This window comes from Castanea sativa, chromosome 10, assembly GCF_040712315.1.
Source record: "Castanea sativa cultivar Marrone di Chiusa Pesio chromosome 10, ASM4071231v1".
NCBI classification, from domain to species: domain Eukaryota; kingdom Viridiplantae; phylum Streptophyta; class Magnoliopsida; order Fagales; family Fagaceae; genus Castanea; species Castanea sativa.
Window position 1 is genome coordinate 31,326,689 of NC_134022.1, and position 17,486 is coordinate 31,344,174.

The window sequence follows — 17,486 nt, forward strand, 5'->3', positions numbered from 1 at the left end:
GGTTCAATTCAAATCCTCAAATGTTACGTAGAATTGGCTAAGAACGAACTCAAATTTGTCAAACTAAACGTATGAGAGTACATCACCAAAACTAATGTCTCGAGGATCATGGATATAATAAGGAAACAGGTAGCGAATTAGGTGGTGCGTAACACTATTCAAAAGGCAAATAATACATCTAAACAGATGAAGATGACTCATGCAAATTGACTCCTCCACTCCACCTGGGTTGCTCTGCGTTGCAGCCATCAATCATTTTTTTACTTGCATGTTTCTCATACAATACGTACGAGAGAGATCATGATAATCTAAGTAATTGATATTTGTAGAAGAAAATGTCAATTTTTTTGGCTCAATGAGTATTAAAACCTTAGGAAATGTAACATTTGAAGCTCATGGGAAATATTATTGCAGACCAAACTTCCTTGACAAAATGAAATAAAAATTGAACGTATGGGAAGGTTCACTTGGAGCTCTAGCAAACCAGCCAAATCAATGTGGTGGAGGTAGCTTGTGTTTATCCAGTTGGCCATGAAATTTTTCTTCCCTTGCGAGTTGCAACTTGCAACATAGGCTTCAAACTCCTTTGAATTCACACCAAGTGAGGTTTTTTTTGTTTTTTGTTTGGGGGGGGGGGGGGGGGGGGGGGGGGGGGGGGGGTTATGTGTACATTGTACGCTAAGTCTTAATAATAGTTGTCATGACTAGATCTTTTCTTTCACACTTTTGTTTTGAAAAAAAGAAAAGAAAAAAGAAGAAGATGTTTTTGACCACCTATTTTCCTTGCTTTCTTCTATTTACTCATCATATGTTCAATTGTTCGTGACTACCAACTTCTGATTTTGGGTAGTGTTTTGATTTTGTTATCTTTTCATTGTATATGCACACCACCAAAAAAAAAAAAACAAAAAAGATTATTGGTTAGAAGAATTCCTTTGGCCTTGAGGTACAAACATAATTTTTGTGTCAGAATTAAGATAAAAAAACTACATAAAAATGAATCATATGAAGTAAGTTGAGGGTTAATTTAATAGACCTCTATTTCAAAAATTTCATGTACTAGGAGTAGTGTAGTAATGTATAATTAATTTATTATGGAGTGGTTATTAGTTCACCTACAACACCTGGTTGGTTGAAATTGAAATCGACAGGCAGACAAAGACAATAAAAGGGTTTCTACTTTCTAGTTTCTAGCCCCATCTTTACTCATTAGTCATTAGTCATTAGCCACACGGGTACTACACGGTCTACAAGTTGTGGGCCACAGCTCAGAATAAACGTCGGTCAAGCCATTTGATTAATTATTTTTGGCAGTATATATTGGTTGGGATTGATTATTGATCGATCTCTTCCTCTACGCCCATAGTTAATAGTATACCATTGAATGTCAATTATAGTTACTCAATTTCTTTTTTAGTCTTTGTTTTCTTGTTTATTGTCCAACTCTGCAGCACACAATGCACATTCACATTAGCATCAATATATTTTTAGTCAAATTTGTTCAGTTTTGTTAGCTAACCTAATCTAATATTCACAAACAATTGCATGAATCTCAATACTCTATTACTACTAGCTTATAATTTCATGTATATCATAAAATACATAATATAATTCTTATATATATAATTTAAATACTATTGATAGTTATTTTTATATTTCATTAACTCTTTAAAAAATTTTGTTAGGATATTATTAGGTATAAAATGTAAATTGTCTATGTTTATTTATTTATTTATTATTGTGAAGTATTTTTTCTAATCTTTTTTTTTTACGATTCATTTATTTTAGACTCTTTGGTTTTTGTACTTTTTTTTTTTTTGATGATACAAGATAGAATTCTACTCTAACCTAATTTCAGTGTATATGTGTGTGAAGTTCATTTCTGAAGACTTGAACCCCGACCCTTGTCCCCCACACCCCACAAACATTTATATTTGTGGAGTGACCATCGCACCAAGGATGCGCAGTGGTTTGGCTTTTGTACTTAATAGCTCATTTGGATGAATATTTATAATGTGTTCCTACATTTGATTCTAAAATTAAGAAATAAAATTCTTTAAGAATAAATAATTTAGGACACATGACACAAAATTGAAACTCTAATTTGAAATTCTAATTTAAGTTTTTCTTAATTTCACCTATTATTATATATATAGATTACATTTTAATACTGCTTCCTCTCTCTAAAAATATATTCTTTTTTTTTTCACCAAATCATTCCCCAAAACAATTTATTTTAACAACCATAGAGCCACCAAACCAAAAACTCATAGCAAAAAAAACAAACACACACATACACACACTAGAAACCAAACATTATAATCAAAGAACACTCTACTAGATTGCCAGAGTACCACCAACTTGTGACACAATGCACCACCATGGAAGGCCATTGAGTTTGATATCAGGTTGGAACATAGGATTCAAAGCCATTTTCTGCTTCTCTCTCTTCAAATTTGATTTTGTTTGGCGTTCAATCTTGGTATCTTTAACCCAACTAGGTATATGAACTTAGTACTCTTATACTATGTATATGAACTCATTATTAATGTTAGAAATATATAATAATATGTTAGATATATATAATACATGTTTACCAAAAAAAGATATATATAATACATATTAAGGCTAATATGTATTATATATCTTTAACAAACGAAAGTCAGTCAACAAATCCTAGTCAAAGTCAATTGTCAATCAAAAGCTACATGGTCTGGGTTGGTTCCAAGTTTCCAAATCGGGTTGTAGAGAGGTTGACATCATCTTGATGACGTGGCACTGACTTGGACTAGGGCCAACGTGGCTAGGGCCGGCGTGGCTAGGGCTTGCGTGGAGCTAACGTGGCTAGATGACGTCATCAGATGACGTCAGGATGACATCAGAGGTTTTCGGCGCATGGCTGGTGTGTGCAATGTCCACTGGCGCGTGGAGGAGAAACCAAAAACCCTGGCGGTGTGTGTGAGCGAGATCGGTGGCTAGACTTCTCACGTTTTGTAGATCGGAGGGCTATGAGGCCGACAGAGCAGTGCGTGTACCATAATCCAATCTGGGATTCGATAATTTTCGGTGGCATGTGGGAGGAGATACCAGAGGCTTTGTCAGCGAGTGGGGGCAAGTGCGAATGCTGATGGAAGCCAAACTTCTAGGTTTTTCTCGTGATATGCCGTGGACCACGTCTGTATTGTTGGTTTCATTAGGCAAAGGCTTGATGTGCACAGATTTGATAGGTGAGTGGCACGGCTTGCTTGAGAGATCATAGACCTAGCGGTGAGGTAGCAACAGAGTTTCCGTGGGAGCTGTGTGATGCTATAGGCCTAGATCTGAAAGAAGGCGTGGGATCCGATAATTTTCGGTGGCGTGTGGGAGGAGATACTAGAGGCTTTGTCAGCTAGTGGGGGCAAGTACGAATGCTGATGGAAGCCAGACTTCTAGGTTTTTCTTGCGATATGCTGTGGAGCACGTCTATATTGTTGGTTTCATTAGGCAAAGGCTTGATGTGCACAAATTTGATAGGTGAGTGGCACGGCTTGCTTGAAAGATCATAGACCTAGCGGTGAGGTAGCAACAGAGTTTCCGTGGGAGCTATGTGATGCTATAGGCCCAGGTCTGAAAGAAGGCGTGGGCACTGTTGTAGATTTGTGTTGCGCGTGCGGGAATCTTGTTTGTTGTGTAGAGATGTTTATTTGATGCCAAGAACGAAGTTTGACTTTGATACCATGTTAAATATATATTAGCAACGCAATGTGTTATACTATGTTGTATATGCTAGAATGGATGCAGAATGGGAAGTATAGAATAAAAATACTGAGAACACGAAGGTTACGTTGTTTAGCCTTGTCAGCCTACATCCATAGAGGAATACCTTAATGACTACCTTAAGGACTACCTTAAGGACCACATCTTTAATATATAAGAGTGTAGTACAATGACATGTGTTACAATGAACCCTAACATGAGTATATATAGGCGACTAAATCATAAACTGCTAGTATAAGTAAGTATGGGCTTGGGTCTATAACATTGGGTTAATATGTACTATATATCTTTAACAATTAAAAACTAGTTGAGATTTATATTTATTTGTTAGTAATAGGTATCGTTTTTGTTAGTAAGGCATAATGTGAGATGTGGTGTTTGGTCACCTTAGTTCACACATCACCACTGAACTGTGGATTAGAGAGAGAGAATATGAATAAAAAAAAAAAATTGGGTGTTTTGGTGAACAATACCTTAATAAATGTATTGATATATTGTTCATTTGTTATTTTTCCACGAGAATTGTGAGTTTGATGCACACACCATTTAAATAGGTTTAGCTATAATTTTTAGAAAAATCTTATTTAGATGAGCCTGATGTTACTATCGCTAATTGAGTTTCCTCATGTATTCGAGAAGGAATCATCCCCATCCCCATCTCTTCTATTTTATTCTATTCTATTCTCTATTTTCAACTCTTGTTGTGCAAATGAAATAAGGTTCCTCCTTTTTTTTTGCCTCCTTTCTCTTAATACAAAGTTTATTTGACATTAAACATAAATCATTCAGTCCAAGTTTTAAAAATATTTTAAAATAAATATGAAAATGAAAAAGGAAAATAGAAGTACAAACAATATATTGTAGAGGAATGCCTATAAATACCATATTATTTCCATTATTATATTTCAATTTAGTAAAATATTATGTTATTTTACTATAATTTTATAAGGTATTATACCTAACAACTAAGTTAGTCCTCTAATGTAGTAATTTATTGTATTTAGTATACATGTTTTCAAATTTTCATCACACTTTAAAATAATATATATATACACACACACACGCCCATAGTTACTTGAAATTACATGACAAGTACACAGTGTAAGCCTAAGTTTTTATGAACAATAAATTAAATAAAAAACTATAGAATAATTTAAAATAAATAATGAAACTTCTTTTAAATATCTTGAAAAAATTAATCATTTAATTTTAATCAAATAGTTTTACTTAAAGCAAATTAAGTTAATAATATTTAAGTTTGGACTATTTGTATACAAATATAATATGGGAAATAGTTAATACTATATTTATAGTACTTTCAAAAATGGAAATTCTCTACTTTTCATTTTTTTTTTTATAGAAATATGTTACATACGTACGTGTATAATATAATATACTACACATATAGGATTGAAAAAAAAAAAAACTCAATCCTGGAGCGATTATGCTTTCCCCTCCAAATTAAAAGGGGGAAATCCCTAAGTTAAAAAAAAAAAGTTTTAATCTTTGAAAATTCCAAGATTATGATGGACTAAATTAACCCCAAATATATCTTTATGCTTCTTTTTTTAGAATAAGTACGTTAATTTTTTTTTTTTTGTATAAACAAATATGATAGATTATTTTCTTTTATCTTTTTGGAGAAGAATACTAATCATTATCATTAAAAAGAAAAGTAGCTAAAATAAGCTATGAGTACATTATTGATGTGTGATGGAATATCCTCTATCCACACAAATAAATCACTCATATATCTAGTCAGCTTATGAGTTACAAAATTACTTTATCTACGGACATGAGAAAAACTAAGCTAAGATTACGCTAAAAGGCTAAATGGCTATATTAGTTTTGCAACAAACGATTAAATTCTCATTAATTAGGATAGTTCACTTTAGGTTAAAAAAAAGTTTATTAGCTAACTTTAAAGAAATTTTAAAAGTCTACTCTAATATAGTTTAGTTTAAATAAAACTCTATTAGCCAAGACTCGAGAAATTAAAAATTCTTACTCCAACTAAAATTTTATTTGAAATAAAATTAAAGAATTTTAAAATAATTTGAATTATTATTTTCATCTATCATAATTATTTTTAAATTTTAATATTATAAAATTTACACATTACATACCATCCTTACATAATTACACCAAGTAGTTCAACATATTTTGCAGTCCGATAATTTAATCCAGATATAACTCTACTAAAGTTTCAAGTGGCTGATTAAAGTTTCAATGTTATTTTGAAAATATCTATATTGTTTATATAGAATTTTTAATTAATTTATACATTGTCAGAGCATACTACTTGCTTATAAAAAAGAACTCACACCTACTCTTTTGGGTCATTAATTCAAATGGTTATGAAATTGAAAGAAAAAAAAAATTGTGAAAAGATACTGCCATAGTATTAGTCTAGCTATAAATAGTATCTTACACAAGATTTTAGTGACAAAATTAAATGAATGTACAGAATAATGATTGACTGTCCCAAAAATTCAATTTAATAGAAAATATAAATTTAATCATTATCCAAAATTTAACATGGCCTAATGGCTTTACTTCTATACCCTAGTAAAAAAATTAGAGCATGGTAGAAATTGTAGTTTAGATAGACATATCACATATACGAGTTACTCAAAAACCTTAGAGAAGGAGTCTCCTAGGATTTCATTCTCTGCAGCATTCTAGCATTGCATCTGGCCTTGAATGGATCAGAACCGTTCCTTGCAATCTTTCCCATGCAGGTCCCACACACAAAACAAGATGCCTCTTCAATTCCAGCACATGCTGATACCGTAGACAATAAAAAACCCTTATTTACTTGTTGAAGGGTTTAAGGACAGGGTTTAAGACTTGCGTATCACTCTTAGAATAACTCATACAAAACCCTAGCAAGAGAAAGAACAAAAACAAATAGAACCAGAGCAGTTCAAATTTCACACCAGAGAAGAAGAAGAAGAGGCCAAAGATGTTGAAACCCAGTAACCTTCACAGCCTGAAATCTTTGAAACACCATGTAGACATGGCCTCAAGTTTCAGGGCGCTTACAACCTCGTCTTCCTTGCTTCTCAGGCAACCCTATCTCCTCGACACTCAGTCCACCACTCAATCTCCTCTCCTCCCAACTCCATACCAATCCTCAGTCCGTAATTTTTTTAGTTCCAGAGACCCCAGACGTGCTCACCAGATTAAGCCTCCCAGGAACAAGATTATCCAAATCGTCCCTGAGAAGAGAGCTTATATAATTGAAAGGTTTGGAAAGTTTCAGAGGATTCTTAAGCCTGGAATCAACTTTCTCGTTCCTTTCATTGATAAGATTGCATACGCACACTCCTTGAAAGAAGAGGCTATTCCCATTGGTGACCAATCTGCTATTACCAAAGACAATGTTACTATCAGCATTGATGGGGTACTTTATGTGAAAGTTGTCGATCCAGAGCGAGCTTCTTATGGTGTTGAAGATCCTATTTATGCTATTACTCAGATTGCACAGACAACAATGCGTAGTGAGCTTGGGAAAATGACACTTGACAGGACCTTTGCTGAAAGAGATGCATTGAATGAGAAGATTGTGGATGCTATCAATGAGGCCGCTACGAGCTGGGGCTTACAGTGTCTTCGGTATGAAATCAGAGACATATCGCCACCTAAAGGGGTGAGAAGAGTGATGGAGATGCAAGCTGAGGCGGAACGCAAGAAGAGGGCTCTAGTGCTTGACTCGGAAGGTGAGAGGCAATCCAACATTAACATCGCTGAAGGGCAGAAGAACTCAGTAATCTTGAAATCGGAGGCTGCAAAGATGGATCAGATAAATAGAGCACATGGCGAGGCAGAGGCAATTCTTGCCAGAGCCAAAGCCACGGCACAGGGGATTGAGGTGGTGTCAAAGGCTATTCAGGAAAGTGGTGGTGTAGAGGCTGTGAGTTTGAGAATTGCTGAGCAGTATATTGATGCATTTAGCAAGATTGCTAAGCAAAGCACCACAGTGCTCCTACCTAGCAATGTCTCTGAACCATCTAGCATGATGGCTCAAGCTCTCACCATGTACAAGAACATGATTGGGAATGCTCCCAATAATGGACAGAACACGATGGGGAATGATTATAGTGATGGCGAGATGGGGAATGATTCCAGTGATGGCAATATTTCGAACTCCACAGAAAGTAGAAAAGAATAGTCCTGCTGGTCATTTTTATCTGCATTTGGTAATTCAATTTAGTTTAGTCTTGAATTCTGTTAGATTTATGGAATGTTAAACTCAACTGAAATAGGGTGCTAGTTTCTCATGCTTAATTTGATTGGCAGTGTCTTTTGGTCAATTAAGATTTTTTTTCCCCTGAAGTGATCATATAGGATGGAAATATGGTGGGTTTTGTGAACGCCGATTTCACTGTTCAAGATAAAACTTACATAGCCTTCCTATTCTTTTTCGTTTTACTTTGTACATAACTGATTTCATAACTTGAGTTTGGGAAGCTGCCAGGTTTGGAGTGACAATCCGTATCCCTTGGTTCAATAGTTAAGGTGAAACAATGTCTGAATGCAATCTGCATGATTGAATGTTTCACTTTGAGGAAAATTTAATTAATTCTCTCTCAGAAAAAACTAAGACCAGGTTATACAGTGAGCCATTGAAGTGGGCAGTAATGCACACCACAACTAGATACATTGATGCTTTTGGCAATATAGTCCCAACACATGCTGTCAAAACCAATTACCATGTATGGAACTATGTCATTGGAGAAGATTGTGTAGGGGCTGAGTCCCATTGTTGGATTCAGGTGAATTTGATAGGGTTCTGTTATTCTTTGGCCACTCGTTGTTGCTGGTTCCCCCATTCCCTCAGGCATGATTTTTGTGTTGTTTAGGCTACTTGATTTGCATCACAAACATGATTTAGGCCCTGTTTTGCTCTAGAGTGCAGCTGGCCACAAATGTGCCAATATCTTGAGCTTTTTTTTTTTAGGGTCAGAATATAATTAGAGATATTTTATGCACTTTCCCCCACTCCCCTCAAGCATGATAGTTTGAGGTTTTTAGAGTAGACTCCTTGATTTGCATCACAAACGTGACTTAGGCCTCTGTTTGCTGAGAGTACTGCTGGCTACAAATTATCAATATTTTCAGATTTTTTTCTTTGGGGGTCAGAATATAATTCGAGCTAGTTCTTAAAAGAACGGTTATTATTGAGGAATGTACTATTATTATAATTGAGGTGTAGTATTCTCAAACTCCACCTCCACTATATGAAGCCTTCAATCAGAAGCACGATACAGCAAGGCATTGGAAGAAAAGAACACTGCTACACAGATCTATGTGAGTTCTCAAAGAAAGGGGGTGAAGAAATGCCATTTTAAGTGAGAAGGTTATCAGCATTTGCTCTATCATCCTTTCACACCAATGATGTGCTCTGTGGGATCAATGGCATTTTATGATGGAGTCTGTTTATAGAATTCAAAACCATCTATATCTATTACTTTAAAATCCACTTATTTCTAATCCTAAACATTAATATAAAGAGCTCACTCGATATATATCTATATAACCAATATAGAGGAGAACAGTGGTTTAGAATTAGAAGTAAGATCATCCCAAGATCGTTTACTTTCCTCGTTGACTACTTGAATTATTAGTGTCAAATCTACATTATACAATTCAAACCCTCCATAGCAACCTCTCAATTTAATGGCTGTAAGAGAACCTATGATAGAAGGGGGACTTATCCCATTGCTTCTGTTTTTCACTGTTCCTATATGACTTGAAACCTTTACAAGTATCAATGGAAGAAGAAAAAAAACTAACAAGATTTACATAATATGTGAATGGGTGGTCCCTTGTGCACCTCCTCTCCCAATATGAGAGAAACAATACATTTCTTCCATCTAAAGAATAGAACCAGACTTCAGACTTCATATTTCTCGCAGTCACAAGGTTCCTATAGATCTGGCAGTGTTATCTTCCCAGAGTTGTTGCGATCAAGCTTACTGAAGTGATCGCAGATCAGCAATATATCTTTCTCCCCAATCTTTCCCATCTCTTTGAGCTTGTAAATTACATACTCTGATTTGCTAAAACAAATAAGGGAAATATTCAGTGTTGATTTCTACATGAAGAAGAAGAAAATTAAGAAATAATAATTGAAATGCTATATAAACAGACAAGCTTTTAGTAGTCTTGTCTACATCTATAAGCCAGTAACGAGGTGCTTGATTCCAATTAGGTTAGCATAATCATCAAATTGATAAGCTATTATCACACATGTGACAACTGTCTGGCACCATTAAATTGGCAACATACAAAACATAATTGATTAGCTTAGTTCCATACTCAAAACCAATTTAAAACCCATTATTGTCGATCAAAAACCAGAAACTTGATTTTCGAATAGCGGAAACAAATAAATGATCAAATTTACATGCTTGCAATGGTGCCAAACCAAATTGCAATTCACAGGAGACCAAAGGCATCCAATCCTATGTTCAAAATTAATTCATTGGTCACTTCTCTAATTATTGGGAAAAAAAAAAAAAGAAATCTAAAACAGCAATTAGCAAACATTGGGTTAGAATTACAGAGATCCCACCTAATGAAACCATTGTTATTGACGTCCGCAGCAAGCAAATCCTGAACTGTTATATCCCTAGACAACACCCACTTAGCAATACTTCTGTGCCTCTTATCAATCCTGGCCTCCACCAAATACAGAAACGCCCGTGCCACCATCAGCGTCGAAAACAAAAGCCAAACCACGGCGAACAACCGCCCCGGCAGCGTCTTGAAGGCCCTATCACCATACCCAACTGTGGTAACAGACATAACTGACAAATAAACTGAATCAATCCAATCCAAATCCTCCACAAAATACAACACCAAAGTTCCCATCCCAATACTTAACACCACTACACCAAGTGCCAAACCAACCTTAAGCCTAATTCTCATCCTACCCTTTTCTACATCAACAATACAGTCCCCAGCTGAAAACCCTTGTTGTTGGCGCTTACTATTCATTTTGATCCCAGTCAAAATCATGTTCTCTTGCAAATCTAGCACATAATTCACAACCCCACTAAGCAAAATATGAAAGAAAGCAAAACCTACCAACACAAACACACAAGCAAAGACCTTTGTAGCTGGTGTTAGTGGAGTTATGTCACCGAAACCAATGGTACACATAGTGACTATACAAAAATAAAGGGCATCAACAACCGGATGGGTTTCAAAACCTGAGAAGTTATCCTTGTTGAAATAGTATATTAAAACTCCAAGAGAGAGATATATGAAAAGCAAGAAAATGGCTTGCCTGATGATGAAGTTGGCGTCATCAGACTCTGGTTTTGGAATCTGGGGTGTCTTTGGTTTGAGGTCTCGCATGACAGCCATGGCTGGAGCTGTCCTGCAACGGTGCAGGCCACCCAGACCCGAATTCGATTTCTTCATGTGGGTCGATGACACATCTGGATCTTCTTCAACTTCGAGGATGGGTTGGAGTTGGGGCCTTGTTTGGGTGGCTAGAAAAGGCTCATTTTCCATCTGGGAAAATGGAGTGTAAAAAAGTGCTCTTTTTTTATTTTTTTTGTTCTCTTTACAGATCAGTGTGTGGTAGGTGGTGGGCTTGTGAACTTGATTGGGTGAAGTGGATTGATTTTATTTGATGCTTGATCATTGATCATTCATTCAACCTCATGCCAGAGAAATCAGACTGAAAGAGATCAGAGAGGTCCATCTTACGGTTTCTGGGCCCACCCCATATATATATATATATATATTTCTTTTTTTCTTTTTTCGAGGAACAGCCCACCCAATATATTAGGACAAATAAAATGCCTAATCATAGTCAACACCAAATGATTAAGACTAGGGAATCTTTTTATTTTTATTTTTAATTGAATATATTCTTATTATATAACTTATTAATCTAAAACCTTAAGAAAATTAAAAATTAATAGTTATATATTTAAATTAAATATTTAAATTTTAAGTTTTTGCATTATTAAATTATACATAAAAAGTATGTTTATCTCGATTGAATAGTAATTAACATTTAGTTTGAATGAAATTTGACAGGTGTGTTAATAACATAAAAAATATGTAATCCAGCGGATAAATTTTCAAAATATGTAACTATATTAATTTTTTAGCGAGTGTTTAAAGGATTTTTTTTTTCAAATTAGTTTAGAGAGAAACTTTATTAATAAAAATAATGTTAATACCACAACAAAACCAGCAACTTTGTCGCAACTTACTCAGATAGAGAGTAGTGAGTAGTGGAATAAAAGCGGTGAGTTTATATAGGTCTACAATTCATCACTCATGACTCATTACATAGGTAAATTATGACAAAAATTGTGAATTTTGTTATGGCACTAGCATTGCTTAATGATTGAGAGTTGTCCATTAGACAAGTTCCACCATTTACTATATTTACGTATTTTTTCCCACTAGTTTTTTGTTTTTATTTTATTTTTTTTGTAATTTTTAATTACAATAATAGGGAATGAGATATTAGAAATATAAAAATGTGATAGTTGAACTATAAAATTCTTAAATTTTTTCCGATAATTTTAGTTTAAGTCATTTTTCCCTAACAATCTAATTTCGTGAACATATAATACAAGCATCACATTACATACCTTTACAAGTAGTAAGACTGGTTAACGTTTATTATTACACGTGAGTTTTTTCTGTCCTTTTAGAATTAATTTTTTAATATATATTTTTTCTTTTTACCATTAGTCTCATGAATCTTGTACTTCATTGTTGTATTAATTGAAACTACTTAATTATGTTCATTTAAGGAGGAATATTAATACATCAACAAAAAAAAGCATATTTGCACTTCATTTAGAAGTTCATAAAGGAATGCAATAATTTTGATTGTTTTTTTTTTTTTTTTACAAGATAGAATTCTACTCTAGCCTAATCTAAGTGTAAATGTGTGTGTGAAGCTCCTTTCTGGAGACTTGAACTCCGACCCTTGCCCCCTACACTCCACAAGCACTTATATTTGTGGAGTGACCATCGCATCAAGGGTGTGCGATGGTAATTTTGATCGGTTTTTGAAAATGTGTTAAACTATGTAAAACAGTTTATGTTTAATAAATATTACTCATAATTAAAAATATGAAAGACAATGGAATATGATGTTGGTCTATAATGGTCATAGCATTTTTTTGCTAACCTTCTATTGTTTATTTGCACTACTTGTGCAGAGAATGACATTGCTCTTGCTCCAGTTATCACTTTCTTGCTGATCCCAAAATTATGTAAGAGTACGATTGTAGTGTTTATACTTTATACTAGAATTATCTCAAGTAATAAGAGTAAGATCATAGGACATGATTCTAATCTAATCTCATATATACCAAAAATTAATTGGTATCTTAGTTTAATAATAAAGAATAATAATCATGAAACAAATAAGTTATAAAGTATCATATCTGTCAACAACAAAATTTTGTACACACATATATAAATTCCATAAGTATATATTTAAAAACCAAAACAAAAGTATACAACAGAATTCATATTTTACAAAAAAAAAAAAAAAAAAAAACAGAATTCATACGCCAGGCAGAACAACAGGCCCATCGTTTAAGCTTTAAGCCAACTCAAAAGGATCAAATTAAGAAACATCACGTGGTCCTAATACACAATATAAACACAAGACACAAAATACCAATTCAATTCATTCATGATTGACTTGTGAAGTTTGAAATGATCAAACAAGTTGTTGAAGTGTTCCTCAGTAACATTTAAGCCCTAAGTTTTATGGAACTGAAATAAACTTTTGGAACTTTTGGAGTCTTTAAATAATCAACTTGAACTCTTTGAAACCTATAGATGCCCGAAAATTCTATTCTTTTTAATTGGTGACACGACTTATGTTTAATGTTTTAATTGTTAAAACCTAATTGAATTTGGTATAATTGGATTTCTAGTCAATAATCCATGCATGATCAATTCTGGGTCTAAATTACTTTTCAAAAGATGCGATGGATGCATTCTCTCCATTTTGGGAAGCTGCTACAAGAAGACATGACAGAGATATACAAAACAACTGAGAAGCCACATATATGTTCAACATGTTGATGTTCTTTAAATAAGCAAACAGCCCCAAATAAAGAAGATATCTTGAAGCAATGTTGGACCTATGCGTGAAGATAGGTCTACGCGAACAAACTTTCCACAATTGCAATTAGAGTCAAAAAAGATTTGATAGTGTCACTGTACCAGTAGTGTAATGTAATTTTCAATAGCAAATTGTCAAAGATTGAAAGTAACTAACACATATAAATTACTAAAAGTATAAAATACTCCATGAGAGTATACCTAACACAGAAAATAAAAAAATATATCATTTTGCTTAGAAATTTACCAAGCCATAGTTTTTTATTTGCGGAATGATCCACCAAACCATGATTAGAATTCAAGCCAAGGAGTTCATATTTTAAAATATACCCCATATATATTTCCACTCGATCACATAGCAAAATGGTATTCTTATACTTGCTAGCCCACCCTTATTCAGCCAGCCAATCTTCCCATAATGACTTTCTCTGTAATCAGATCAAGCAGAAGCCTGGTTAGGCCATCGGAAAAGACACCACAAGGCTCACTACTTGATCTATCTATCATTGATAGACTACCAGTTCTAAGATGCAATGCTCGAACGTTGCATGTGTTTAGGCATGGCCCTGAGGTAGCACGAGTTATAAGAGAAGCTTTGTCCAAGGCTTTGGTTCCTTACTACCCTCTTGCTGGAAAGTTGAAAGAGTCAAGCCAAGGTCAACTCCAAATTGAATGCTCTGGAGAAGGAGTGTGGTTTGTTGAAGCGTCTGCTGATTGTACCCTATATGGTGTCAATTACTTGGACGATGATATTGCATCCATCCCATATGATGAGCTTCTACCTGATCATATCCCAGAGAATGAAGGCATAGACCCACTTGTGCAAGTGCAGGTAAATATTCCGATAAGTTATAACCAATTCATTTTATTCGAATTATCTTCAAAATTAAGTTGGAAAGAAACTCTAGCCCTAGTATTTGCTAAACTCAATGTTGATTAGCTAAACATGGAACAAACTGCTAGCTAGAACCACAAGAAAAGTAGTTAGAAAGACGCTAATTAATGACACATGCTTATTTGATACAAGGGATGTGGGCTAAGTCAACTAATTCTAAATTCAAAAAAAAAAAAAAAAAAGATAAAGTTAAGTGGACTAAATAGTTTTCTTGTTTTTAGCTCAATGGATAAAACTTTCGTTCAGTATTTTTGTATTTTATACACAATACAAATTGATACGTGGTTATTTTAAGACACGTGTCGTGTCTGTGTCACATTTAGTATATAAAACACTAGACACAAGTCAAATTTTAAAATAATTTCATTGATATGTTATTTTCAGGTGACACAATTTGCATGCGGTGGTTTCGTGATAGGCCTCATATTCTGCCATAGCATATGTGATGGCCTAGGGGCTGCACAATTTCTAAATGCGATTAGCGAGCTGGCTAGAGGTGCCGAGCATCTAAGCACTGCACCGGTGTGGCAAAGGGATTTTTTTCCACCACCACCTGAACAAGCAAAGGTCACTCCATTGCCAAACCTACCACCACCAATGCCCAACTATACACTCAACCATGCAAATGTAGACATAACGCTAGATCACATCAACCAGCTCAAACAAGAATTTCGTCAATCAACTGGACACACTTGCTCTTCTTTCGAAGTTGTTGCTGCCAAATTTTGGAGCCGTCGAACACAAGCTATAAACTTTAAGCAAGATACTGAACTCAAGCTTGTGTTCTTTGCAAATTGCCGCCAGCTCTTGAACCCTCCCTTGCCAAACGGTTTCTATGGCAACTGCTTCTTCCCAGTGACAATTACAGCTTCAAGTGAGTCACTCACGCAGGCATCAATTTCTGATGTTGTGAAGCTGATCCAAGAAGCAAAGGCTAAGCTCCCAGCTAAGTTTGACAAGTACATGAAGGGTGAGTCTATCAAAGATGGTGAAGACCCATTTGCACCACCACTTGCTTACACCACACTATTCATATCGGAGTGGGGCAGACTGGGATTCAACCAAGTAGACTACGGGTGGGGCCCGCCAGTCCACATTGTTCCAATCCAAGGCTCAAGCATCATACCAGTTGGTATTGTGGGGTCCTTGCCTTTGCCAATGAAAGGTGCTCGATTGATGACATGGTGCGTGGAGGAGGCTCATCGCCAACCTTTCCTCAATCAGATGACGACTTGACAATAACATGAATCTTCCCCGAAAAAGATCCAAAAGTATAATTCCAGTGGTCTAGACCATTTCAAAATCCTTGAACCCCTTTGCTTCCTTTAGCTACATTGATCAGGGATAAATAAAGCATAAAATCAAGGTATTTTGTGTAATAAATAATAGGCCTTGTTGGACTTGGTGTGATGGCAAGAATCTTCCCCTAAACTTATATGTCGTGAATCTGAGTTCGAGAATCATTCTCTTAAGGGGGGAAAAAAATAAACTAAGTAGGAATTTTATGCACTTCTATTTAGATGATACATTTATCTCACATATGTGTGTCTATATGTATATGTCTAAATAGTAAATACTATTGTTAACAAAAATTAGTAGTTGCCCGTGCGATGTACAGATAATTTTGTGATATTTTATGTAAAAGAGTTTTGAATAATGTTCTACATAAATTATAAAGAAAAAGTAAACTAAATTAGAGTAAAGAAATATATATATTTTGAGATATTAAATGATAGGCGAAAAATGTGTTGACCCCTTATGATGAATTAACCAATTAATTAGCCAAGTGAATTAATTAGGTTCAATTACATGCAGTGAGCGTGGCAGCACAAACAAATCTCAAAATAACTAAATGCAGTGGAAATTAAATTTGACACGGTGATTTCTTTACGAATGGGGAAAACCTACACAGTAAAAACCCCACCAGGTGATTTTAAGATCACCACTCCCGATAATCCACTATTATCAAAACAAGTGGTTACAAGTAAAAGAATCCTAGTACCTTATACCAACTTACAATTGAACCCTTACTCCAATACTCAATTGGACTTGTTTTATAGTGACAATCTCTCCTTGTATTGCACGACACCCAGTACGTGACTAACCAAAAGGTGCACAGATCCCAGTACGCGACTTGATCACCAACTTAAGAAGGAGGTTGGCTGCAAAGTTCTTCTGTTCTTCAACATAGGAAGATCATGAAGTTGCTCAGTCACAAAACCCTACGTTGTTCAAACACAGCAGCTTCTCAAGAACTAGGGCAAACTAGGTTTCCAATCACACTTGATGAATTATGCTATTGTGCAATTGTGCTCTTGGCCGTGTAACCTAATACAGCCCTTAAAATAACCCTTATATATGTTTAGGGTTGTGAGAAAAGAAAACTCAAACACATACTCACGGATTGGATGAAAAACAATCCAGAAAACTGAGTTCATAAACCTTGATAGATAGCCATCTATCGAGCTAGCTGTTAAGCCACGGGTTTCAGCAACTTTAAAACCTCGATAGATACTAGTTGTCGAGTTTTAAAATCCAACACTTCATTACTTGATTCTTGGACAGACTTGCATGGCTTCAATACTTAGACCTGAACTCTTGTTCCTTGAAGTATTAAACACATCCTAGATCTACCCAATTACAAGTAAAGTTCATTTTGTCAAAGGATTAGCCAATACATGAAATGTTGACATATGTTCCTAACATCCAA

The 17,486-nt window shown here is 34.9% G+C and overlaps 3 protein-coding genes across 3 annotated transcripts; 2 read left to right on the plus strand and 1 right to left on the minus strand.

Annotated features, from left to right (window-relative positions):
* Window positions 1-6,661: 6,661 nt before the first annotated feature.
* On the plus strand, window positions 6,662-8,046 carry LOC142614173 (uncharacterized). The gene has a single exon (XM_075786719.1). The coding sequence runs from the start codon at window positions 6,722-6,724 to the stop codon at window positions 7,928-7,930; it is 1,209 nt and encodes a 402-aa protein (XP_075642834.1). The 5' UTR covers window positions 6,662-6,721; the 3' UTR covers window positions 7,931-8,046.
* Window positions 8,047-9,320: 1,274 nt separating this feature from the next.
* On the minus strand, window positions 9,321-11,451 carry LOC142611569 (two-pore potassium channel 5). Its single transcript, XM_075783638.1, has 2 exons — window positions 10,337-11,451; window positions 9,321-9,821 (listed from the first exon to the last, which is right to left on the minus strand). Exons 1-2 carry the CDS (start codon window positions 11,281-11,283, stop codon window positions 9,689-9,691), a joined length of 1,080 nt encoding a protein of 359 aa, XP_075639753.1. The 5' UTR covers window positions 11,284-11,451; the 3' UTR covers window positions 9,321-9,688.
* A 2,798-nt stretch (window positions 11,452-14,249) lies between these two features.
* LOC142613869 (acyl transferase 4-like) lies at window positions 14,250-16,285 on the plus strand. The gene is made up of 2 exons (XM_075786384.1): window positions 14,250-14,713; window positions 15,161-16,285. Exons 1-2 carry the CDS (start codon window positions 14,300-14,302, stop codon window positions 16,010-16,012), a joined length of 1,266 nt encoding a protein of 421 aa, XP_075642499.1. The 5' UTR covers window positions 14,250-14,299; the 3' UTR covers window positions 16,013-16,285.
* Window positions 16,286-17,486: the final 1,201 nt, after the last annotated feature.

Coding starts and splice junctions, on each gene's coding strand:
- LOC142614173 (XM_075786719.1), top strand. CDS start 6,722: ATGTTGAAACCCAGTAACCTTCACAGCCTGAAATCTTTGAAACACCAT.
- LOC142613869 (XM_075786384.1), top strand. CDS start 14,300: ATGACTTTCTCTGTAATCAGATCAAGCAGAAGCCTGGTTAGGCCATCG. Junction 14,714..15,160: donor ACCCACTTGTGCAAGTGCAG/GTAAATATTCCG, acceptor TGTTATTTTCAG/GTGACACAATTTGCATGCGG.
- LOC142611569 (XM_075783638.1), bottom strand. CDS start 11,283: ATGGAAAATGAGCCTTTTCTAGCCACCCAAACAAGGCCCCAACTCCAA. Junction 9,822..10,336: donor AATAACAATGGTTTCATTAG/GTGGGATCTCTG, acceptor TATTTGTTTTAG/CAAATCAGAGTATGTAATTT.